At 44.8% G+C, this 26916-nt stretch overlaps 1 protein-coding gene across 1 annotated transcript in view; it reads left to right on the top strand.

The window, feature by feature from the left end:
- The window catches only part of LRRC52 (leucine rich repeat containing 52), a 212156-nt gene extending 188343 nt beyond the window's left edge, over positions 1–23813 (top strand). Inside the window, exon 2 of the mRNA XM_069641050.1 lies at positions 23348–23813. Within this exon, the coding sequence (XP_069497151.1) occupies positions 23348–23673 (326 nt within the window). The 3' untranslated portion in view covers positions 23674–23813. The remainder of the gene's footprint in view (positions 1–23347) is intronic.
- The last annotated feature ends 3103 nt before the right edge of the window (positions 23814–26916 follow it).

Genomic DNA, 26916 nt, shown 5'->3' with positions numbered 1-26916 from the left:
GATCACTACAACTTAAAAGAAGACGTCTCACCTGGCATAGGTTACATGGGCCCAGGCAACTCGACTATGGAGGCTTAGGTCAGCGGACACGAGTGACAGCGGGAATGAATACGTGGGAGGTCGCAATCCATCTGAACAGCAATTGCACGGGACATAAGTAAGCAAAAATCAGAAGGTAAAGACCCTAACAACCAGCGAGACCTGAGGAATCAATAACGACATAAAAAATAAACCAAGAAAAAACAAAAATAATGATACTGGAAGGAGGCCAGAAGAAGAACAAAACCTCTGAAAAATTCAAATGGTTCCTTGAGGGAAAAGAGATCGAGAGGGTCACCGTCCATAAATACCTAGACGTCCAGATTGACCCCTCGAAAAACGAATTATCTATGCAGAGCGCCCTGGAAACCAAGCTAAAGAAATTAGCCTCTCAAGCAAAGGCGATCGACTCAAAATTTGGCAAATTTTCGTGCATCCCTTCAATAGACTTTTACAAGAAAAAAATTGTCCCTTCAATTACCTACGGAGCTGAGGCTATGCCAACAATCCCAGAAAGAACCTGGCAAAAACTGGAAAGCAAGTTCTGGAAAATGGTCCTGGGTCTTCCAAATTCCACATCCATTGCTGCAATCCGCCGGGAGCTAAGCTTATTGTCACAAACAGCAACAGTCAACCTAAACTCACTCAGGTTATTCAGGAAATGTATCACGGCCGACAGTGAGCAAATCTTTGGCCTGTTGAACAAAGAACTACAAAGAACTACAAAGTGGCAAAGTCAAAATGCTAACAACTTGGAAAGGCAAAAACACGTCCCTTTTGGATTCAGTGATGTGCTCGGAAGCTGACCTCATCACAAATCCTTCGAGAGTTTACAAGAAATTGAAAGAATTAGACTGGATCCAGACTCAAGATCTAGCCACCAAACTCCTTCATCTTCCCCCCTCGCTCTCTAAACTAAACGAGCCGATGCAATACCTCCGAAAATTCCCAAACAGGGGGGCACGAAACTACATGCTAAGAACCAGGTTGAATCTGCTCGAAACCAATGAGATTTTAAACATCAGAGGCCTATCGGACTCCAACACGTGTCGTCTGCAACGCCAAAACAGAATCCATCAGGCACTTACTGCTCTCATGCCCAGAAACCCTAGATCTGAGATCGGCCTACATAAAGCACTTCAGCTCAGAGGAATGTGGGTGGGACGAAGACATCTGCTGGAAAAGACTGATAAGAGGGGATCGAACCTCCTGGCTCCTAGCAACAATCAGAATACTGCAACATACTCTGCAGAGGATAGAGGGTTGATGGTCCCACCCTTTTGCAGTTACTGGACTTTTGTTTTTTGTTTTCTCTGCGCAACTATCTTCTCGTCTTTTTGTAAAGTTCTTAACGAACATACACAAATAAAAAAAAATTTTTAAAAAAAATGACATTGAGCCGGAGCCACACAAGTGTGAAGAGTGGCGTTATGTCGGTGAAAACAACAAAGACCAAGACCAAACAACCTACAATGGAGGTCTATGCGAAGATGCAGAGGACCCCCACAACGTTGGCGCAGGGTAAGGACGCGACTTCTACGGAGGAAGCCCCAGAAGGAGACAAACATCAGATCCTGGAGGCTATAACGGAGCTGAGCATGAAATGGGGCTTGGCAATGGCGGACCTACGGACAGCCCTGGAAAATAAAATTGATGCGGTAGGGACTGAACTTACTCTGTTACAGCAAGATGTAAGGGCGCTGGCTGAAAGAACCAGTGGTTTGGAAAGTGCAGTAAAGACCAACACAGAGGTTAGCATGAGCAATTCCAAGGAAGTCCATGTGCTAAAACAGCAGGTTGCCAATCTGGAAAATCGAGTGGACGAAGCGGAAGGAAGGGCGAGAAGAAATAACATACGGGTGGTCGGCCTGCCGGAGGGAGAGGAAGGCCAGGATCCCACGAACTACGTGGAGAATATGATCCTCCAGGAGATAGGAGCTGACAAGCTATCGCAGGGGTTCACGGTGGAACGAGCGCATCGTGCCTTGATGAGGAAACCACGACCTGGGGCTCCACCGAGACCGATCATCGCGAGGATTCTGAACTACAGAGATAGGGAGAAGATCCTGAGATTTTTTCGTAAAGGTGGAACAATAGAAAGAGCATCCACTAACGTCACGGCATACCCGGATTATACGATGCTGGTGCAGAGGCAGAGATATAACTATGTGGCCGTCAAAAGGAGGCTGTGCGAAGCAGGAATCAAGTACATGCTCCTATACCCGGCGAGGCTTAAGGTGTTGCATAAGAGCAAAGCTCTCTTCTTTGATACTCCGGAGGAGGTGGTGACATGGTTGGATTTGCAGGGTTGCCCGGAGCAAGAAGTGGACCGAGATCGGCGATATGGTGATTCCTGAAGAACTTGCACCATTGACACAGGGGGGTAAGTGGGAGGGTGATCCTGGTTATATCGGGAAATGAAACTGGTTGAACATTGAGTAATAATCGGGCCTTGTGCTCGATATGGACTGGAATATAGTGGGAAAAGTACTTAATAGTTGTCTAGCATTAACATAAAGCGTAATACATTTAGAAACAGGAGCAACGGAATTGGAGCAATCCACCCCGAAATAAGTGGCCATTAGGGTGGCTTTACCCTACTGGACCCTGAGCATAGGTTTGTGATAGTCGGGGCTAGATGTGGGTGTGCCTGAGATCCAGGAATTGAGCTGGGCAACAGTTGGGGAGGGTGTTGTTGGGGGTGGGACAAGGGGAGGTAAGGAGGGCGGTAGGGAGTTGGGTATGTATATAGTTAAGGGGAGTTTGAGTTTAAATATGAGCCTACATAGACGAGCTAAAGGGTTGTATCTGTTTTGCGTGAGTGGGCGGGATCGACTGGAGGTAAAGGAGGTGAGTACCAAGGAGCCATGGGAGATCTTAAGATAGTGACGTGAAATGTCAGGGGACTAAACAGTTATCTGGAAAGGAATAAAGTCATGCTGTATTTGAAAAGGCAAAAGATAGACATTGCGCTATTACAAGAGACGCATCTGACAAGGGAAAAGATGGAGTTGGTGAGGAAAAGGTGTAAAGGGACTGTGGTGGGCTCTTCATACTCTGCCTATGCTAGAGGAGTGCGGATTTGGGTGGCACCGCATGTCCCGTTCCAGCTAATACAAGAAGTGGTGGAAATTGATGGAAGAATGGTTATAGTGAGAGGGCTGGTCAAGAATAAAGTGGTATGCATTGTAAATACGTATGCCCCCAATCAAAATACAGCGGCATACTTTAGGACTCTGTGCGCCAACCTTAGCAAATGTGTGGGGGGGTGCAGTGATTTGGCGAGGGGATTTCAATTATGTACTGAACCCCAAGGTAGACAGATCAGATGACAAGATTGATAAACCCACCCCAGCGGCTAAAGCACTACAAAGGCTACTAGATGATTTTGGTTTGGTCGATGCTTGGAGGACGAAAAATCATAATGAGAAGCATAATGAGAAGCTATTCTGCCCCACAGCGACTGCACACAAGACTTGAATATGTTTTCACCACACCAGAGGTGGTTATAGAAATTACCCAAATGGAATATAAGGCGAGGGTCCTATCAGATCACTAGCCCCAGGTCCTGGGGTGGCAATACCGCTGCCCGAGGGCGAGGATTCCGACATGGCGCCTCCGGGCGGAGGCTCTTAATGATCCAGTTTTTAGAGAGGATGTGAGAGAAGAGATCATCAAATATTTTGAGATTAACACTGATAGTGTTGACTCGGCAGGCATACTATGGGAAGCCTGGTTGTGATGCGAGGGGTTGCCATAGCTAAATCAAAGGGTTTGCAGGGCGGAGTACTGGCTGACTTACAAGGAGCAGAAGAAGAACTAGAAAGAGCATTGGGAAATAAGATAGATACGGAGTTAGTGCTCACATTGCAGCAGCGGTGTGTAGAGCACTGTGAAAGGCTCTGCAACCTCAACTATAAAAAGTATGTAGAAAGACAACATGCAGGAGGGGATAAAACAGGCCGCCTCTTAGAGTGGCTATATAAGAGTGAAACCCCTAGACCCCCGATCAGGACGGTAACCAGAGAGGATGGTGAAGTAGTGGATACCCAGGAAGGAGTCAACAGGGAGTTTGCTGATTATTACAAGGTACTATACAAGGACAGGGAAGGGGGCAGCCAAGAGGAGATAATGGGAACACTAGAAGATATAGGATTGCCCAAAATAAATGAAGAGGAAAGAGAAGAGGTTGAGGCACCAATTACCTTGGAGGACCTGAAGGAGGTCATACAGCAGCTTCCCACCAGTAAAACCCCAGGTGCGGATGGGTTCCCTAGTGAGTTTTATAAGGTATATAAAGATGAAGTGCTTCCTCCAATATTAGAAATGCTTAACGAGGCGTTTGAGGTAGGACTGTTGCCGGAGTCCTCAGAGAAGCGATCATAATACCGCTTCCCAAACCTAACAAACCAGGGCATAGCTGTGGCTCATATAGACTGTTATCAATGTTGAACCAGGACAGTAAGGTATTGACGGCTGTCCTGGCAAATAGATTGCGTAAAGTAATTAGCAAACTAATACATCCTGACCAAACAGGCTATGTCCCGAATAGGAACATAACTCACAATCACAGGCGGCTTCACCGGGTGGTTGAATGGGCAGGTAAAAATGAAGGCGAAATGGCTATTGTGTCGCTAGACGCTGTGAAATCTTTCGACTCGGTTCGGTGGCCGTGGCTGTTGGCGGCCCTGAGGGGGTATGGAATGGGGCCAGGTTACATTAGGTGGGCGAAGATGTTATGCAGTGAACCGCTGGCCAGAGTTCGGACAGGAGCAGTGATATCTGAGAAATGGCAACTTAGAGGCACCAGGCAGGGTTGCCCCTGGTCCCCGATGTTGTATATTCTGGCTCTGGAGCCCCTGGCAATATACCTTAGGCAACAATATGAGACGATAGGTATTTAGGTAGGGGGGGGGGAAGACACCCAATATCCCTATATGCGGATGACCTGCTACTATACTTGAAATATCCGGAAGAAAATCTCCAATATATTCTGGAGGTGATGGAGAGGTATGCGGGACTGTCCGGCATAGCGGTGAATCCCCACAAATCTAGCATATTTCCACTGGGTAGCTATAAGGGAACCCCTGCAGAAAGGTTACCGGTGTTGCAAATACCATGGGTGGTTGGCTCTTTGCGTTACTTTGGAATAGATGTGTGTCACATGGTAGAAGAGGAACATAAGCATAATACTGAAATAGCCATTGAGGAAATCCGAAATGTATGAAGTTTTGGGAAAAGTTGCCGCTAGCAATGATGGGACGTGGGGCAATGCTTAAGATGGTGGTTCTGCCTAGGCTTCTACATTATTTTAGTAACATTCCATACATGATACCCAGGAAATTTTTTATAACTCTGAACAGCTTGTGTAGAGACTTCTTGTGGCATGGAACCCGGAATAGAGTGGCGCTATGGAAGCTACAGAACCCCTACGAAAAAGGGGGTATCAAGCTGCCTAATTTTGAGGTCTATTATGTAGCAGGTCAATTACAATATGTGGCCAAATGGCTTTCTGATGAGACGACCCCCGAACACAGGTTGTTTGGACAGGACTGCGCCCCGTTTTATTTAAGGGAAATCATTTGGTTGCCTGAGTCAGAAATGAAGGAGCGCCCTGGGATGATGACGCTTGGGTGGAAAATGTGGCGTCGAGCATGCCGGATGATGGAAGATCCATCCCCGTGCTCCCCGCAGGTGCCGCTGGTTGCCTTAGCTGTGGGAGATAAGCAGTTGAGAGTGATCATTAGAACCTATTGGGAATCAGTTGGGCTGGTAACATTAGGAGATATTTGGCAAGAGGGGACCATTAAGGAATTTGGCGGACTCGTGGAAGAGGTTGGATTGCATATGGGCCAATACGTTACGTATCATAGATTGGTACAGAAAATTCAGAAAACATGGCCGGAAACAGTGTTGATAGGAGAACCAGACGCAGCGGTGGGGACAGTATATGACATATCGGAAGGGGGGCATGAGATTTCTAGATTGTATGAGATGGTGATGACTAAGGTTGGAAAGGAATTGACACATCTGAGACTGGACTGGGAATCAGAGGTGGGAGCCCATATGGAGGATGAGGTATGGGAACGTGCCCTGGGCTACCACAAAAAAATGTCAAGGAACGCCAGGTTAAAACAAATACAGCTGTATATAACGCATAGAGCATATATGACCCCTCTGAAGATATCCAAGTTCGAAAATGTTGGGCGACAGGCGTGCCCTAAGTGCGACAAAATGCTGACATGACACACATGTTCTGGTCATGCCCGGTAATTGAAGATTTTTGGGGAGAAGTAGCACAAAAATTGGCAGAGAAGGGGGTCACACTCGTAACGTACACTGCTTGGGCATGCTTGCTGGGAGGGTTCCCCAGATCATGGAAACTTAAACATGTTGGGAAATTGAAAGATCTGGCATATGTGCTTGCAAAGCGGAGGAAAGCCATGGGATGGAAAAAGTGTCATAAGCCGCGAGTGGAGGTGTGGTGGAGGGAGATGCAGAAATGGGCGGAAGCTGAAACGGTTGTATGGCATGAGGCGAGTAGTATGAGTGGGGAGGAAGAAATGAGTACCCTGATGGCATGGAAATTATTAATAGCAGAACTGTTCGGAACAATATTGGATCCAGTGGATTCCGACGAGAGCGATACCTTGCCCCATGTAGCAGATACTGGATGTGAAGTATAGTTAGGCTTGTAAAGGAGGGTGGGGTTGAGGGAGCAGTGGTTAGATACTAAAAGATGTTTGTTTTAATGATCATAAGTTACACTGCGTGTTTGGTTTGTATTGTTGGTTGGTTGAATAAAATAATAAAAAAAATAAAAATAAAAAATAAAAAACTATGTCCTTGAATGCGTCTGTGCTGCTTTTCCACTCTGGGCATCTTGGTGGAGCCGGTTGCCTTGGCTGTATCGCTGTGGTAGGAGAGGTTTTTGTGTTTCCTTTCCTTCCCTTTTGTAATCTTCCATAGACTTCCTCTAACCGCCATTGGCTCACCAACTTCCCAACACGTGGCTTGTCGTGGGCCTGGTGCTTGTTCCTTGCGTTGGAGCTGGCGTGCTTGTTGCTATAGTCTCTGTAGTTCTATTCCTCAGCTCCTCGTGCAGTTTCTTTGCTCGAACTATGAACGGGAACAAATGATCTATCAGTGTTTGTGTTTTCTCTGTGAGTTCCTTTGTGATTACTTCTGTTCTTTCGAGGGATTTTTGCTATGCCCTCTCTCTTTGGTTTCTCACTTGATTCTTCTTCGTTACTTCCACTATTTTCTGGGGCTGGTCGTTCGGTAGGCAGTTTCTCTTTTTCTGTTCTCCTTGTTTGAGGCCCTGTTGCCATTGACACTTGCCCTTGTTCATATGCATTCAGTGTGTGCATGCGTGCAGTGGTCAGTGCTACATTCTGACTCACTCCGTGCTGACCCTGTCTCCAGCTTTTCTCTTCATTCATCACCTCGAGTGTGTATGTGCCACTGCTAATTACATTCAATTTTAGTTTAACTTTACCATCAGCTTTTCTTGGAAACGGGATAACTATATTGGGTCTGGGTACTTTCGTGGGATTCGTACGTACATTATCTGGTGGGTACACTGAAGTTGGGATGCTTTGTGCACCAATATAAAATGCTGTTCTGATAGTCAAAGACAGAAACACAATGATAATTACGACGCATATACACATTATTGACTTGTAGGACAGCTGCCAGCATTTCCTTCCAGGGAAGCGGGGCGCCCCTCTGTTTGTGGTAAAACCAAGTTACTGTTTCGGGCCCCCATCCCGAACATAAGTCTATTTTCAGCATTTACTTTCTTTTTATTACCCTGATTTCGTTGCTCAAGAGTTTGTGAATTACTAAAGTGACGAGCGCTTCTCAAGTGTCCCCCCTCTTGCGAGTGATGACGGTAGTCTCTGGATATGGAGTACAGTTCTTTTGCTAAACTATGGAAAAAGGTTAGCTAGCATCTTTGGCACGTCACATTCATTATGCATATCTATAGTAGGTAAAGTCCCAGTGCACTCCTCGAATTTGCCTTGGTCCTGAGGACATGCTGGAACCTGTTCAATGCTAAGGAATGAAAAGGTGGAACTGCTAAACATTACACAAAAATAAAATGTAAAAATAAAATACAAAAATAAAGGTAAACATGAAAAAATAAGGATAAAAATAAGAGAAAAGAAAGGAAAAGTAAAAAGAAAAATAAGATGGTGTAGTTCTCGTTTCTGCTCTTCTCAATCTGTCCCACGGCGGAAAGTCTCACTGGAATCTCCTCAAGTATTCTCAGTCTACCTGGAGCATAATTCCGTGAAGGAGTGTGCCCATGAGTGGGACATTGGCAGGATCTCTAAGGAAGCTGATGACGTCAACATCTGCAGGCCTTCCCACCATTTCCGGATAGTCTGTGACTAGTCTGAACAAAACGTTAGGTGCCAGCTGGGTGTCTTCGGGTGACAGGGACATTTGTCCAGTTTTGCTGGATCCTGATCATAAGCCTTTCTTGTGACGTGAACAGTCTTTACACTTTCCTGCTGCGTGGATTGCCACTAGATAGTTTAGCTTAGTCCACAGCTGGTTTAATCGTTCAATGTTTCTTGGATCTCTGATGAATGTGCGTGTATCAGTCATTCTCCCGACAAGTCCCGGGCACTTCTCGATTAATTGAAAGAACACTGTGAAGGTCAGTTCTTCAATGTCTGTCAGTAGTGGAAGAATTTGTGTCCTTTTCACTGTGCTCGGGTAGCTCGTCAAAGGCTTCCGCGATGACAGTCAGCAGTTGGCAGATTTCTTTCTTGTTAGCAGGATCTCGAATAAAGTCTGTTACACTGGTTTCTCTCCCTATGAGTTACGGATATGATATCACCACCAACTGGAAATAAGTGAGTACACCCCACTTGAGGTTTCTGCTGGGAGATACCATAAGTTCTGTAAACGAAGTCTTGACACTGGCTGCTTCTGGATACTGTGTTACGCTCTCAGAAAATGTCTTATTTGCAGTCTATCAAGGTCTTGATTCTTTGTACTACTTGAGTGTGACGTGATTCAAAAGTTTGTTTTATCACCGTTGTTGTGGCTTTGGATGTGTAGTCCTCTTCTTCACCCTGCAACTGTGGTGCACAGAGTGTTCGTATTATTGTTTTGTATCACCTTTCTCTGGTCTGAGGAAATGTCCTGTTCAAAAGCCACAATTAGTTCTTTTGCCTTTATTTTGCTGCTCATTCGTCCTTCTTCCTCGCCATGGATCTTGTCTGCATGTGCTGAGGTTCTTCCCGTTGTCTGTGGTTTCTTCGTGGTTAGATACAGCTGGAAGGCTCTCCCCTATGTATGGTTTAATGTCATCCAGGAAGAGCCATGCTCTCCTGCCCTGGAGTTTGACAGCTGAAGGAGTGCAGTCTTTCACGATGAAAGGGCCATTAAATCATGGCTCGTCTCAACTTTTCCTTGTAAAGTTCCTTATAAGCACAGCAACACCAGGGAAGATGAGAGGCACACATAGACTTTGCCCAGTGTCTGTTTCAGCACTTCCTGTTGTGTTTTGTACTGCGCTGCACCCTCTTCTCCGTCGCTGCAGTTGGCCTGAAATGACAGAGATGCTGGATGTCATACAGTTTAAATATTCCTGCATCTCTGTCCCCAAGACCTCTCTTGTTGGCTGGGAATCACATCTAGCTCTATCTCGGGGGGGTAAGAGGAGTCATCATCCTTCTGGCCGTGACTAGCTTGTGCGGCGTGAAATGATGGTCAGAGCCGGGTTGGTTCCGAAGTGCATACAATGTCAGTGGTAGACAGTGCAGCCATCCCTTTTTTAATGTGAGTTTCAGCTTGGCTATCCTCTCCTTTAACAAGCCGTTGAGCCTCTCACATATTCCATTCCCGTCCGGATGATACACCGACGAGAACTTGTGCTTTATACCAAGCAACAAGCTGATCTGCTCAAATACTGCATTGACAAAGTGAGCCCCGTTATCTGACCTCATTACCTCGCACACCCCCCATCTAGGGAACACTTCCCTGACCAGAAGTTTAGCAGCACGGGTAGAGTCTGGGTGTGTACAGGGACCTGCTTCTATCCATCTAGAGAATGGACACACCACCACAATTAAATACCTGTACCCATTGCACACTTGAATCATGTCGACATAATCGATATGCAAGTGCTGGAATGGCCCATTTGGCCTGGGGATAACTCCTCTCACTACTTTCAATGTGTGCCCAGCGATGAATTGCTGGCAGATAATGCAGTTCCCCATGAAGAATGCAACATGCTCTGCTAAATCCGGTGTAAACCAGTCTTCTGCGAGAGTTGCAGCGAGATTTTCTTTTGACATATGTATAGGGTAGTGTAATTGCTCCAAGGCTACCTTCAATAGGGCGACAGGCATTACCGGTTTACCAGTGCTGTCTTGCCTCCACAATCCGTCAGAGGGGCTTAAAGAGCACCCACAACGCTTCCATACATTCTTCTCCTCCTGAGGTGCCTCCCCTTGGAGCTCCATTAGCTTAGTCTGCCCCATGTTGCTATAGGCCTCGGGTGTGGCTCGTGCTACCATCATCCTCTCATGGGTACGTGCCACCTCCACGTCCATGATTGTTTCACTCTTGAATGCCATACCGCGGCTTCCGTGTCCGCTTCATGATTTCCACGTGACACGCAATCTGTCCCTTTGGTGTGGGCGGCGCATTTCACGACCGCTATACCCACTGGGAGCTGTAGTGCTTTCATCAACCTGTCCAATAAGGCTGCATGTTGCACTGGAGTGCCATCTGCTCGGAAGTAGCCCCTCCTTTTCCAGCGTGCTAAGCCTGCGTGCACGGTAGATGTCACATAGGCAGAGTCAATGTTCACTGTTACTTCCTGGTCTGCATGATTCGCAATGGCGAGTATCAGTGCCAATAGTTCTGCAGCTTGTGCTGAGTAATGAGACAGTATTCGCACACTGACGAGTACCTGAAACTCTCCATTCGCTAGGTGTTTCACCTTGGCCACGCCTGTGTATCTTTGTCCATCCTCTTGGTCGATTCTTGATGAACCGTCAATGAACACGATCTCACCACCCGCCAGGGCATTTTCCTTTACCCTGTGGATTTCATCATAGAATTCCTCATAATTCGCAAAGTCGTGTATAGGTTCTCCCTCTGTGACTGGCTCAGCTATGGACGTAGCTGGGTTTACAGTTTTACATCGAACTATTTTGATCGATGGGTTAGAGATAATCACCTCATAGACGGATGCTCTCTGAGAAGTCAGCTTGCCCTTTGGTTTTTCTAGTATGGCGAATAGTGAGTGCTAACAAAGTCATGGAGCACCCCATCACAATGGATGATGCCTTCTCGATGGCGAATTCGGCAGCAGCTAAATTTTGTTCACATGGGAAGTGGCCTCTCATAAGCGGTCCAGACTCCCGCTGTAATATGCTACGGGCTTATATCCCAACGAGGTTCGCTGAGCGAGTACCGCCGTCATAAAATTGCCATCGGTGTGTGAAAACAAGTAGAATTCCTCTGCATAATTTGGAATCCCTAGAAGTGGGGCATTACAAATTGCCCCCTTGAGTTCTGCAAACCCCTTCTCCATTGCCTCAGTCCATTCAATTTTTTCTTTTGTCGCCTGGGCCTTCTTTAGGGCCTGAAGCAAGGGCTTGGTATACGAGCTGTAGTCGAAAACCCATGCTCTGACATAATTGCACAGGCCTAAGAAGCTTTGCATTTGTTTTATCGTGAGCGGCTTAGCCGTGTTCATGATCGCTTCAGCCCTTTCTGGGGTTACCTTTTTCCCTTCGTATGAGATTAGCTAGCCTATGTACAGCACATCTTGTTGACAGTATTGTAACTTTTCCTTATCAACTTTATATCCTTTCTCAGCCGGGATAGTCAGTAGCTGGACATAGTCGTGCCTGCATTGTTCCTCATTGACGCTGCAGACCAGAATGTCATCCACATGCTGCAAAACGACACTGTCTACCGCAATATTGCTTAGGTCCATTTGCAGGACTCTGTTCAAATGAACGGAGACTCACAATACCCCTGTGGCAATCTTGTGCTTTTCAGATGCATTTGTCTGAAAGTAAATGATGTCAGGTCTTGCGAATCACGGTGCAACAGGATTGAGAAAAACGCATTTTTCAAGTCAATCACTGTGAAATATTTTGCCTCAGTGGGTATGTTGTATAAAATTGTGGATGGATTAGGGACTAGAGGGAACTCGGCTTCAACAATATCGTTTAATGCTCTTAAATCTTGGATTAAAGGCCAAGACCCTCCTTTCGATTTCTTGACGGGGTAATCACTGTTTGCAAGGTGATTCAGACGTCACTAGGATGCCCTGCTCATCATGGCGGAAACTGTCTTCGCGATCCCTTCATCTGCTTCTCTGGACATGGGATATTGTCGCGCTCTTGGTAAAATTTCTCCTGGTTTCAATTTAATTTTCACTTCACCTGTCCCCTTCAAGAGGCCTACATCATAGGGCCCTGTAGTCCATACTGTGACAGGCACTTGGGCCATGTCATCATCAAGTATTTTGGACATATCAGTGCCAACATCATTCTTTGTGGCACTTCTCGTTTGATCATTTTGACCCAAAATATGAGACTCACTTCCACCCTTGTCTCTTCTAGGTCATGGTGTTCTTCGAACAGATCGTCTTTCTATTAATGATTTTTATTGTCTTTCTCCCGTTCCCACTCCTCCTTCTCACATTTACAGATCCTCTTTGGATCTTATTTTTACTTCTTCCATATCTACTTCTGATGTTTCCATTCATCCTATTTATTCTTCTGACCATCATCTGCTTTTCTGTTCTATTTTTCCTTCTCCTTGCAATATTTGTCTACCTCCTTTTGATCCTATACACTCCTTTTTTTCGTTGCAATCTTCGTGCTTTCAATATCTCTCATTTTGCATCATCTTGCATTGCCACTGTTCCATCACATTCTACCTTTTCTGATCTTCCAATAGATGATGCTGTTTCTGCTTTTTCTACCTCTCTTGATACTTTATATCCTCTTCTAAATGTGTTCCTTCGCGAAAACCTTCACAGCCTTGGCTTACACCCGATCTTCATTCTATGCTAGGGCTGTCTGTCGCCTGGAGCGTCACTGGCATAGATCTCGATCTTTCACTGTTGGTGTTTATTTCTCTGCTTATCATACTTTAGACGATGATGCACTTCTTTCTTCTAAATGTCTTTATTACTCTTATCTTTTACATTTTCTATCATCCCATCCCAGTCGTCTTTTTCAGTCCCTCACTCGACTATTGAATCCCTCTCTGCCTGATCATTCTCTTCTTTCTACACTTACTGTATCTGATTTTGCTAATTTCTTGACTTCTAAAGAGAATTCTCTTTGTTCTGCTATTTCTCTTACTTCTCTGCCTTCCTCTTGTTTTCTTTCTTCTCCCTCTTCTACTGTTGTTCTTTCTTCTTTTTTGCTGATTTGTAATTCTGATATTTCTTTAATTATTTCTTGGGCTCATCCTACTGCTGCCCCTAAAGATCCTGTCACTTCTACTCTTATTTCCAAAATCTATCCTTCCCTTAATTCTTATATCACACTCTTCTTAATATCTCTCTTAATGCTTCTACCTTTCCTCTTCTATTTAAACATGCTATTATTCTTCCTGTCTTAAAAAAACCCTTTGCTGGACCCTCCTATTCTTTTGAATTTTTGGCCTATTCCCCTTCTTCCCTATATTTCTACACTGTTGGAACATCTTGTTTATGCTCAGGTTTCTTCTTTTGTCACTGTTAATTCTATTTTACCTCGTGTCCGGTCTGGTTTTCGACCTCTTCATTCCACCGTAAATGCTCTTCTTTCTGTCTGCTATGCTAAACACTCTTCTATTCTCATACTCTTGGACTTATCAGCTGCTTTTGACACAGAGGATCACACATTGATTCTCCAGTCTCTTGCTGCTTTTGGGTGTTCTGGTTCTATACTCACATGATTTCAATCATATCTATCTAATCACACTGATTCTGTATCGGGCTGGTGCTTGCTCTTACTCACTTCTTCTCTTCCTGTTCTTGGCCCATTTCTTTTCTCTCCTTATACCACTGCCCTAGCAAATTTTATGTCCTCCTGTGCGTTGTCTCATCATTTGTATGCTGAACAAGTACAGTCAGTTTTTAAAAATATTTGTCTTTTACGTCAAGCATTGCCATATGTACCCGACACCGACTGTGCTCTGGTTGTGGGAGCTCTGGTCAATTCTAAATTGGATTTTTGCAATGGACTTTTGGCTAGAGCCCCGACTAAATAAGTTTATTTCCTACAAAAGGCCCAAAATGCAGGAGTGAGGTTGGTTACCTAAAAACACCTCAGCTTCAGGCCTCCACTGCTGTTACGCTCACCTGATATCCACGGGACGCCACTCAGCCTTTGCTGGAAGATTAGCACTCTTGAACCCTCTCCCTTGATAGTGTGTTGGACGTGGATAGCGCCTGCAATACAGAAGAACTTGACATAAGGCTTAATTGTCTCTCTTGGATTAATTCCCACCTCCCTCAGCCTCGAATTCCTCCCTTAAATTGAATCTCTATCCTCACCTTAATATTCGGAATGGTGTGCTCTCCGTCCTGCGTCTCATTGCAGGGGCGCATTGGAGGTGTGGGAGGTCTGCGACCTAGTTACTTCACTGGTGCGTTGCCCCGTGTTCGGGTCCAGGCCTGCTGTGGCTCAGATTTGCTTGATGAGGTAGGCACTACTGTTTTACAGTCTTTTATCTTGCCCTTTTCCTCTTTTGCCTTTTTGTTGTTATTAATGTCTCTAATTTCTTTCCCTCAGATAAGTTGGGAGAGCTTTGGCGTTGCCATGCTGTATAGGATGAGAATCCCAGCAAGGTAAGTGAATGCGCGGTGCGCAGCGCTTTCTTGCCTTTTCTTTTTGCTGAGCTGTGCCTGCGCTGCTTCCTTTGCAGGTGGTTATGATGTTCTGGGCCGCTGTGATGTTCCGAGATCAAGGAGAGACTACACCTGGTAAGGGGTTTTCATTGGCCTTGCGTGGCCATGAGCGAGTGCTCACTAATAATGTCTCTTTTTGTCTTTTTCAGGTTGCTGCAGCGTTTCGAAGTTGGATACGGCGTCGTTATGAAGAATCCCCGGATCGCGTGTATTCAGGTGAGCAGCTGGTGGTAGTTTGAAGATGGAAGATTCATGACCAAAGCCAAGCTGCTACTTACAGGTAAGCGCTGAATAATGGTGTTCTTCTTCTTCCAGATACAGGATGCAGCATGTGGCAGGATGCAAGAAACACTGGAGATCAGAACTGGACACAGTGAGTGTTACGCTGCTAACTGCAGAATAAAGCGAAGCATGTGCTGCTGTTTGGATGTGGCTTATATAGCCCAAGTAAAGTAGTTCCAGTTAAAGTAGTCCCAGGCTCAGCCACACCCGAAACACTAGAACGCATAGCTCAGTTCTTTGGAACTGAGCTATGTGAGTGCCTCCATGTTCACTGAAGTCCCAATCCATGTGTTGTCCTTCACATAACAGTATGAGCCTGGCACCAAAGGCGCCAGGGCTGGCTCCAAGAGAGTACCTGATGGTGTTTTGTGCCCCTTAAGGCCACAATGGAAGCCTGTAACCTGGCCCCAACCGAAAGGCTGGTTTGGCCATGATAACCATGAATCATGATAGCTGCTCTCTCCATTGGTTAGCGGTTGAGGACTGCATAAAATTTAAGCTAGGGTGCCTGGTGTAGAAGTGTCTTAATGATTTGGCACCAATTTACCTAACAAATAAATTGAAGCAGTATCCCCCGACTGAGGTCCTAGGGTCAGAAGAGCAATGCTTGCTTATTATCCCTAGAACAAATTGTGTCTCTAGAGGAGATTGCAGTTTCTCAGCTGCTGAAGACTGTGGAACAGTCTTCCACTTCACCTAAGAAAGGCAAATTCCCTACTGATTTTTTAGAGCAGGCTTAAAGACCTATCTATTTAAATAGATGCTGCCCTCCACTTTTTCTGATGATTATTGGCACTTTGAGGTTTCTTGGCTGACTTCTCTTAATCAGCCCATTGTTCCATCGGCACCAGGATAGGATTAAGTCTGTTGTGCGCGCAAGACAAATAACTCAAATCAAATCAAATTAATCTGTCCAAGACTGAAGTCCTCTTTTTTCCTGCTAAAACTATTCCTTTGTCAGTGTCTTCTCCTTTCATTCTGTTTCCTCCTTCTCATCTCTCTTTTCCTTCAACTGCCCGTACTCAGAGCCCTCATCTTGACACTAATCTTTCCTTTGCTCATCACATCTCGATCACATCCCGTTCTTTTCGTTTTCATCTTTTTAATATTCAGAAAGCTAGGCCTTTTCTTACTTTCAGTGCCACTAAGCTTTTAACCTCTTCTTGAATTTTTTCTTGACTATTCTACTGCTCTGTACTCCTCTTTGGTCTTCCTGTATCTCGCCTTCCTCCTCTTAAATCTGTCTGGTTTGAATTCCTCCATTCGTCTTTTGTAGTCTTTACCTATTCATTTCTCCTTCTTTGGCCTCTCTTCAATGGCTCCCTTTTCATTCTCAACTTAAATTCAATGTTCTCTGTATAGTATTTAAATCCCTTAATGGACTTGTTCCTAGCTATCTTACTTCTCTGGTTTCTTTTTATGTTCCTACTCGTTCTTTTTGTTCTCAAACCCACTATCTTCTAATTATACCTCGTCCTCCCTGTGCTTCTTCTCGTTTCTGCTCTTTTTCTTTATTGGCTCTTCTTTACTGGAATGCTCTTCCACTCTCTCTGCGGTCTATTCATTCTTATCTTATTTTACGTGATGCTCTAAAAACCTTTTTATTGCAATCCTAATTGTATGTAAGTTTGATTGGAAGCTGTATGTTTATTGTTGTTACCGTTTCACTTTAATTGTACTGTATTTGGTTTTGTACTGCACCTTTGCGTAAAGCGCTATATAAATACAAAATACGAGATCTGAGGCATCATTATTACGCCCAAGGTATCCTGTACCCTCTCTATGGGAAGGCTTCGAAGGTGTGGACTGACGTTACCCAGAGACCTGGGCCATACCAGTTAGTCAGCAGAGCAAACTGGTCTCTTGGAACATTGATGTCTTAGCTAGACATGTGGAAGATTGGAACTGGTGCACCATTATTTGAGGTTTTGACCTGGTATTTTTCCAGGACACCTGGGCTACTGATAGCATTGACCTACAAGGATATTAATCCTTTGCCACCCATGCGCACAAGGGTCCCCTACGGTGTTCACATGTGGAATTAATGACATGGATGAACACGAATATGAACTGTCGGGTGGTGGCTTACCCGACAGGACATGCCGATCTAAAGTACTTAGAGGCCAATGCACCTGATGCTCAGATTTACCTGCTTGCAATAGACCCAGAGCCAGGGACCCTCTTGCTTTCTCTATAAAGATACACAAAATCATTGGTAATAGGGAGGCGCTTTATCCTCAGACAGTCCATATAGAAATAAAAGGAGGGTTTAAACTCCAGCTGGAACCAATCAACTAACTTAAGGGCTTGTGGGAGGATCAAGACCAAGCTTGGGATATACCTTCTTTAGTAGCAGATCCACTGCAGAGGGTACACAGCCAGGCATTGGAAATAGCCCACATCACTTACGATCTGGAAATGCGGGCATGTAATGGAAGACACATGCTTGATCGGCCAGCTATGTATGTATGTATGTAGGTATTTTATTTTATATAGCGCCGGTAGCCCACAGGCATCAGGGCGCTTACACAAGACAAACACTTACTGCCTAACAACCTGAAGGAGACCGACAAAAATACCCAGGAAGACTACGAGCTCTTGTTTTATCTAAATAAGTGAGTCCTAAGCTGTTTTCTGAACACCGAATGGCTGCTTTCCATTCTCAAAGGATCTGGCAGCTCGTTCCACAACTGGGCTGCCAACACCACAAAAGATCTTCCCAACCCTGACTTCAGTTTGTACTTAGGGATGGTCAGAAGATTCTTACCTTCGGACCGAAGCTGCCTGGAAGGTGCGTGTAAAACCAGGCTATTCTTTAGATAGCTAGGGGCTTTCCCATAGAGGCATCTATGCACCAGTGCCAGAGATTTAAACTTTACTCTCTCCTCCACTCTAAGCCAGTGGAGGATAATTATGTCCTTGGTTACGTGATCTCTTCTCTTGAGACTTTTGACCAGCCTGACGGCATCATTCTGAATAACTTGGCATCTAGCCAATCAAAAGGGCATTTCCGTAATCTAGCCTTGACAGCACAATGGCTCTGGCGATATTACCCATGTTGCCTTCATTCAAAAAAGGACTGATGGCCTTCATGAGCCATAAATAGTATGCTGTGTTTGTTTGCAGGTAGTTTGTCTGGGATTCAGAGTCTACAACCGAATTCAACATCAGGCCGAGGGTTTTGACCTGAGGAGATACTGAGATGCAAGCTTCCTTAATCTGGAAGGACTCAAAGTCTGTTCCAAGTTTGGCTAGCTGACAACTGGAGCCGAACACCATCAGTTCAGTTTTAGTGTTGTTAAGACACATTCAGTTGGCTTGCATCCATTCATCTATCACCCTATAAACTTTGTTGATCTTAACACTGTCTGCACTATGAGAGCCCTCAAGCTCAATAATAAGCTGCATATCATCTGCATAGTTAGTGAAAAACAGGCCGGTTTCCACCAAAATACTACACAGAGTACGCATGTAGATGTTGAAAAGCATGGGCGATAAACTAGCACCCTGTGGAACACCAAATATGATGGGACTAGAGTCAGAGAAACTACTTCCCCAGTGTATTCTAGCATGGCGGTCAGATAAAAATGATACCAGCCAGAGCGGAGCAACCTACAATTAATAGTGCTTTAATAGCTGATGGTCAACCAGATCAAAAGCAGCACTTACGTCTAGTAACATTAGTATTCCTTCTTTGCATTTGTCCACCAGAATCAGCATGTGATTCTGGAGGTCCAGCATGGCTGTCTCCATGCTGTGTGATGCTCTAAATCTGGACTGTTGTTGATGTAGTATCGAATGTTCTTCCACATAATTTTGCAATTGCTGTGTAGCAATTTTATCCAGGTTTTTAAGAACAAAGTTGGAGTTTGTAATAGGACAGAGATTGGCCGGGTCCTTAGGGTCCAATCCTGCTTTTTTAACCTGCAGAGTGATGGTGACCTTCTTGAGCTCCTTGGGGACCAATCCCTCCTTGAAAGAGGCCTTAACTATTTTCAGCAGGATAAGGGCAAAAATGTCCTTGTATTGAAGAATGACGTTGGAGGGCAACACATTTTCTGCGCAGGATGTTGGTTTCATATGATCCAACACCTCTAGCAGCTCCACTTCCATGATGGGGTGAAACATGAAGATATCTTCCCTAGGACAATGCTTCTCCCCTTCAGCAAATGTTGTCTGCTTTGATGATAGTCTGGCTTTAATAATGTTTTGTCTAGCTTTCTCAATTTTAGCTAAGAAAGCCTTCTGAACAGTATTACAGTCTGCCTTTGTAGGCAAAAATGGAGGAGGGAGATTCTTGGGTTTCTCAATGCTCTTAAGAATATCGAACAGTTTGCTGGTCTTCTTGGCAGCATTTTCAATTTCAACATTAAAGAAATTAGCTTTCTCTGTTTTTATCATTTCTTTATACTTCATGTTTTCATGCTTCCAATTAGCCTTATTTTCGGCGGACTTATCTTGACTCCACTTCCTTTCTAGGGCCCTTTTTTCACTTTAGCAGACTGAAGTTCACCCGAGAACCATTTCTGGTTATGATTGTCTGTCCTAACTAACTTCCTTTTAAGTGGCGCCACTTCCTCAACCAGCTCTAGAATGACTATAGACACATAGTTTGGCTATCAATCCCCCTCACGCATAGATTATATCCTGATCCTGGCTGGGGACAGGGGTCTGCTCGTGCACTTTGAGGTCCTGAATAGGCATGAAAGTGACCACAAACCTCTGGTAGCCACCCTTCAGCTTAGTGGGGGAGGACACGAAGCCCGACCAAAAATCACAGCGGACTCAGGGAATTGAGGTGACGGGAAATGCCTGTAAAACACTCACATAAGCCAAAATAACGGAGGGAAACATAAAACCAGAGATATATGAGGCCTGTATGCCCCACATTGAAAATATCTGCGGTGCTGGAAGTTCCAACCAGATGCTTGTGATGGAGTTTGAGGAGATGGTAGAGAGTATTTCGCCTCACGTCACACATCATCAACACGATGTGAGAAAGTGCGCATAAAAGCGGGAGGCATGGTATGATGATGAGTGCTGAGAGACAAAACAAAAGATTATGGGTAGTCTGGCAAGCGGTCCAATGTAGACTAGAACCAGCTAAGTAACTATAGGGGGTATTATAAAAGCTTGACAAAGGCCAAGAAAGCTTCCCATGAGAGATCCAAATGAAATAAACTATTGGCAGCATTTGAGAAAGGGTACACCACAACCTTTTGGAAGTTGGTTGCAGGTGGGACCACAGCGGGGGAGGGCCTGCTCCAGTGTGATATTGGCCAGGAAGAATGGCGTCCCATTTTTCAGAACTCTACAGCAGAGGCTCTCCGGAGAATTATGTGGGAAACTACCTGGGGGAGAACTATTATGCCCCTGTAGCCACTTTCTCTTTAGAAATGAATGATGTGCTAGAAGCAACTCTATACCAAAAAGGGGGCAAAGCAGCAGGCCCTGACAAGATCCCCATTGACTTGTGTAAAGATGAGCCAAGTATATGGGCTCCAATCCTGATGAAAATCTCTTATGCAGTAATTTAAAAAAGGGCTGGTCCCCAGATCGTGGCGTAGGGCAGTTATCATTCCATTTTATAAGAAGGCTGGACCGGGTGACCAAGCAAATTATATGCCCATTTCCCTGCTTGACAGCAAAGGTTAAACATTTGCATGGGCAATATTGGGCCACCTCCAGGACTGGGTTGATAGCCGCAGCATAATACAGTCATTCCAAGCTGGATTTCAGAAACGTAAAAGTAACATCAATCAGTGTTCCCAATTGTTTGTGCTAAACCAGAAGTACGTGATCATGAAGGGAATGAAACTCTATGCGGCCTTTGTGGACCTCCAGATGGCCTTCGATGGAGTCCCACTAGATCTATTAGGGAGTGTTTTTAGGAAAAAGCAAATTCCCTAGCATTTAGTTGAACCTATGAAAATGCTGTATCATGAAAACGAGGTGGTGGTACGTTTTGGGCTGGTACGGGAAGTTACAGACGTCTTTCTGAATGTGATTGTAAAGGGCCGTAGGCTTGAGCAGGTTGCATGCTTTGATTATTTTGGGCTGTGATTCCAAGAAAACTGTACATGGTCCGCACAACTAACGAAGGCCTGTGTTAACTTAGAAAAATGTAGTGGTGCAGCCAAGGCGTTTAATAACCGCTGTGGAGGGGGGCAGTTCTGCCAGCCCTTGAGCTCCATAAGAAACAAGCCATCCCTTCTGCATCATATGGAGCTGACACATGGGTTCATGTTAAAGTTCCCAAACTTGTGGTAGCAGAAAATGTTCCTAAAAAGGGTACTGAGGCTACCCCAGGGCTCGCCCAATGTTGTTATACATTTAGAAGTAGATTTGTGCCCAGTAGCAGACCAGGTCTTGACCGGATCAACATTGTACTGGTTTAGGCTGTGGACAACAAAGGTGCTGGAATGCTATAGGGATGCACAGAGCCATCTGCTGGCCCAGGAGGTGGTGAGGAGCCACCCGTGGGCTATACATGTGAAGGAAACCCTGAGGAGCCTCCAAATGCCGAGAATGTGGACCGAACCAGATCTATTGGCCAAGGTCAAGGCTCAAAGAGGCCATTTTACAAAAATCCAGGAAGACTATGGGGAACTCGTTTGAGGGGCTAGGTTTGGGGCCATGCTACCTCAAAGCAAAGGGGGACTTTGGATATGAGGAGTATTTGGATGTCATCACCACAGCCTTTGCGAGATCCCTATATCTAGCGTTCAGAATGGGCACACTCAAGCTGGCACGTTTCACAAGCACACGGAGGGCAGGCAATCAATATAAAAACATGCCTGCGGTGCACAATGGGTGAAGAAACTGTGATACACTTCTTTTGTTTCTGTGACCAATTGCAATTTCTCAGGGCCGAATACTTGAAACCTATTCTTAGGGTAAGAGGCATCGCTAGTATTGCCAATGCGATGGAATACTGTAAAAGCACAACAGAAATGTGAATCTGTTGGCCAAAGATATACATTGTGCCTGGCTGCGTAGAAACAGCTTGGTCACGGCCTGAGGTTCACCAGTAGTGTGAGTTATGGTATCTGTGTATTGAATGGAAAAATTACTATAACTGCACTCGACATCGCACCTTCTGCACACTTTGCAGATAGTATTTGTTCCTTGGGAAATATTTATTACATGGAGGAATGGAAATCCATAAACTAAGTTGGGGCTACCATTTGGGTAGTGAACCATATGTAGAAAACTGCACTTGAAGCAGCATTTTCTTCCTTCATACCGAGATTTCGTTGATTGTATTTACTCTGTGATGTGATCTTATTGAGATCCCTGGGTTATCCCCTGCTTTTGACGTATTGTACTATGAGGAATCAAGATGAATTGTAATAATATAATTGTAAATTGTTTGCATGTATGTTATGGTTTTATGGCCTATTCCGAATAAAACGCTGTTGAACTGAGAAGTCAAAATAAGGGCATTAAAGTTAGGAAGCCGTTATACCTGGCAGTTCTTGGATCCATGGGATTTTGAGTTGCATGAGAGCTGTAAATAAGAAAAAGTAGAAGTTATGTTATTTTACGTTTATTTGAATCATTGTTGCAGCCAATGTTGAGCATTGGGCCCAGTTCTGAAGACCGCATCCCCAAAAGGCTAGAAAGTCTGGAGTATAAGTGTTTCCCCAATTGACACAAAGGGCTTACATCTGCATAGTCACACAGATAAGAGTGAAGCGGTAAGCATGGCTAAGACATGAGCACACCTCAGAGGGATACATGTTGTAATAATGCAGAGTATAATAGAGAGGTAACCAGATGTCACTAGAGAAGACTCATCAGGGTAGGAAGTCTGATCGAGGGATATTTAACAGTACCCTACAACAGGTTCTCCATCACAGATGTATTTGTTGCATCAGCTTCCAGAAACATAAGTGGGGGTAAAATCATTAGTAACCGGTTTCAGAGTCACAGGACAGACACAGGGGGGAGGCAAAGGGTGTAAACTAAGATAGAGCCATCAATTAAGTAGTCAAGAAGGATGGTCAACGTAAATGAAGATTGTGCTCCTTATCTGATGTTAGTATCTACGTGATGATGCTGATTCGTTTGTTTCAGGTAGAGCTTTTCTCACTCTTTTCTGCATGTCCCATCTTTTTTGTGTGTCTTCCACAGATGCTGAAAACATGACCTGCAACACTCCTCCGGAAGCGCATGGGATACTGGTACCAGAGATGGAGGCCACGTTGAATGTGATATGCTTCACCAACCTCTACCAGAAGGACTATGCCTTCCTCATGCTCATCGGCTTCGTCATTTTCTCGATGGGGACGGTTGTGGCCTGGGTGGCCGGCATCTGCATTGTGCTCTACAACCGCTTCTGTAAGTCCGACGATGACGATGAAGACTACGCAGAAGATGAGGAGCCCAGGGGCCAGCCTCCAGCCAGGAACAGTGCAAAGGACAAAGAATTTGAGGTCTACGTCAATGCCTATGTGTAGCTGCCAAGTTCACAGGGGACACAAGAGAAACAAATCCACAATGTGCCTTTTCCTTCTTTTACACCCTGCTCCCACCCACAGCCCCATTTTTTAAAGAGCATTTTGTAAAGTAAACTAAAATCATAAAAATTAGGAAAATCTTCATGTGCCAAGCTGCCCCTATGGTATTTGCTGTTTTTTTCTCATTTCTTCCATTCTTGCACCTGCACTGTGGCAGTGCCTGATGAAATCCTGGTCACGGTCATTTGGAGACTTGGGTTTATCGAAAGGTGCTTTGACGTTTAATTAGCAAAGTAGGGCTAAACAATCTACACCTAAACAGTCTACACTGGCTCCCAGTAGGAGTGAGACATGAAAAGTTCAACCCACTGGCCATAGGTGCCTATGTGGAAAGCGTCACACATATCATGGACACCTGCATATCCTTTTACCAACCGACTGAGACGCTGTGCTCAACCACCAGATCAAACCCAGCCTCAGCTCAAGTTAACCTCTATGAAATTCAAATCTGTGGAAGAGGACCAACTGGAGGATCATGCTGTCCAATCACCCAAGTTCCCAAACAACCCCCAAAGAAACCTCTTACAGCATGGACATTCAAACAATCATCCACTACAACACAACCTGACGCACACACTGTCTCTGGACCTCGCCCCAACACCATAAACATGTATATGTATTTATTGTTATAGTTTTATAAAGCACAGACCAGGCCACAAGAGACGTCAGATCGCTGTACATAGAAGAGCTAATGCATTGCAGAGAATAACCCAGCGAATGTACATATTATGTATGACTTGTGGGGGAAGGTGAGGAAAGGCCACAGAGGTAGGATAGAGGGGCACATTGTAAAGAGGGCAGAAGCTTGGTGCATGCATTGGGGACCAGCAGTGATGCCGTCAGAGGGGACAAAGCAAGGAGGAAGCCAACTGCGCGCGAAAGAGGATGACGATGGTGACCTAGGGGGATGCAAGCATACAGGCTTACAGCATCCATGGACAGTCCATAGCCAGAAGAGCAGGGAGTAATGGGGATGGGGTGGATTGCTTGCTGTAGAGGATATGAGCCTTAAATATAGAGAGGTGGAGTAGAGAGGAGGAGGCAGAGCCTGTGACGATGGAGGGTAATGTTTAGGAATGCTGGCAGAGTGCTGACAGCATTCAGAACACACTAAGACTCTGGCGCTGCAATGCAATTCACTATTCTGCACTGTTATCGAGCATCAGCATATACATAGACTGAGTGTCTCATCCATAACGGGCACTGACCCCTCCTTGATGCAAAGGAGAGCAGGCCTTTGGTTGGAAATATGCAGACAGGAATGATAGTATACTGAAGAACGATTTGTAAACTGTGTTTTATTTTGAAGGCAAAGGAACAGGATGTCGCGCTCCTCAAAGCACCCCCATGCTTCGCGTTTCACCCTGTACGAAGGCCCGCCTATTTCGTAAGGCCACATAGATGCGATGCAAAAATACTTAACATGCCAACTCTTCTCCAGGCACATGTATTATATGGCAGTCAGTCATCCATTAAAAATGTTCGCAGCTTGAGATATGCAGTGTCCTCTGTAACACGCTACTTTGTGTGAAATAACGTGTCATTAGCACCATATTCATCATAAAAAATTGGTGCTTGGTGCCTATTGATATACTGATTGCACGCATGCCAACATTATCCATTCCACCATTATCTATTCCACTAGGGAGATGCTAGTCCAGGCCTGGTTTTAATTTTGCGTTCTGGCACTCGTAGTCCGGGGTTACCCCATTATAAATCCTCAACTACAAATCCCAACATGCAAAGTTGAAACCAGGAATGGACAAATGCCTCCCGAATGGAATGGGTAATGTTGGCATCATGTGCAGTGTTTTTAACGAGGTCTCTTTCCTCGCTTGCACGTTACATGTGCATTTTCCTCCGTGGTCTTTATCGTTGAATTTTATTTCTTTTATATACATATATGTTGTGAGTTTGGGGGTAGGGATTTGGGGGGGTGGTGGATGACCGGGTGAGGTGGCGGGAGTGGGTGCGATAGGGCATTGTAGGGCGAACCTCGTTAAAAACACATACAACCACGGGCATGTATGTGCTTGGCGTACGTTAATGGATGCTGTGGGAATTTGCTCAATGGACAACTTTACTACTGGAGCAACATTCACACTTCCCCACTCAGGGACTCAATATAGGTTTTATAGTTCCAATTAAAATGAAGTCATTGATTATGTCATATTTGTATCACTTTTTTCCATATCAATAAAGGCATTAAGTATGCATTTGCGGTGATTTTAGATGTGTAATTATACTCCATATTACACAACTCCTAATGATGCCCTAATTATTCACATGAAACTAAACACATGGCAGGACCAAATGCTGAAAATGAACACATAGATGTGGCAAGTCTTTAAAATTGCCAGTATATCACCTACAAGGCAACCCGCGCCCAGACGCCCACCTACCGTGCCGATACACGCAATACACTGGAAGGTACCCCTTACTCTAGTAGCCAGACAATTTCTAGGCTGTAATTTCAACTATCCTGCAAGGAAAATACAACAAAACAGTCCTTCACCCGTGTCTCGGCATACTGGAACACCAACTCTGTGGCCTTCTAGACCTCTCCAACACTCCTGGAGGTCAAAAAAGAACTAAAAGCCTTGCTCTTCGGGGAATTCATAGGGGTGACTTAGGTCACTCTTCCCCTGACTCTACCGCCACTCCCGACCCATTGCAAACTGCCCTACTATTCCTTGAACTCTTGTACAGCGATCTATGGCTCTTGAGCTAGGTTCGTGCTACATAAAACACAAATGCATACATACATACACACATATATTTAAGCAAGAAATAGTAAACAAAACTGTGCATTTACATTGAAATATAAATAAAAGTATTCAATCGTTTTATTACAGTCCAATTTAATACACAAACATGGACCCTGACTCCCAACCCCCTGCTCTACAATCACAGTCAATCACTTGTTTGCGGGGATAGCAATGCCATTGTTCACTCGCCACCGATAGAGTCCACAATGTTCTCCCTACTAGGTGGGCACTGCAAAAGCAAACCGGAAGGCAAACTGAATGTTTCCGCCTCTAGGTATTTGAATTTTGTTTTTACATTTAAAAAAAAAAAAAAAATTCTACACGCTTAAATATGTGTTGGTAGCAATGTAGACATGTTTTTATTTTTTTTCACCACTCGTTTAAACAAATATTATAGCCATTTGTTTTTTTCAGA

Source organism: Ambystoma mexicanum, chromosome 1q (assembly GCF_040938575.1).
Source record: "Ambystoma mexicanum isolate Mex_15411 chromosome 1q, UKY_AmexF1_1, whole genome shotgun sequence".
Classification (NCBI taxonomy): domain Eukaryota; kingdom Metazoa; phylum Chordata; class Amphibia; order Caudata; family Ambystomatidae; genus Ambystoma; species Ambystoma mexicanum.
Note: the sequence above shows the minus strand (reverse complement) of the source record. Positions and strands in the feature narration are given on the sequence as shown.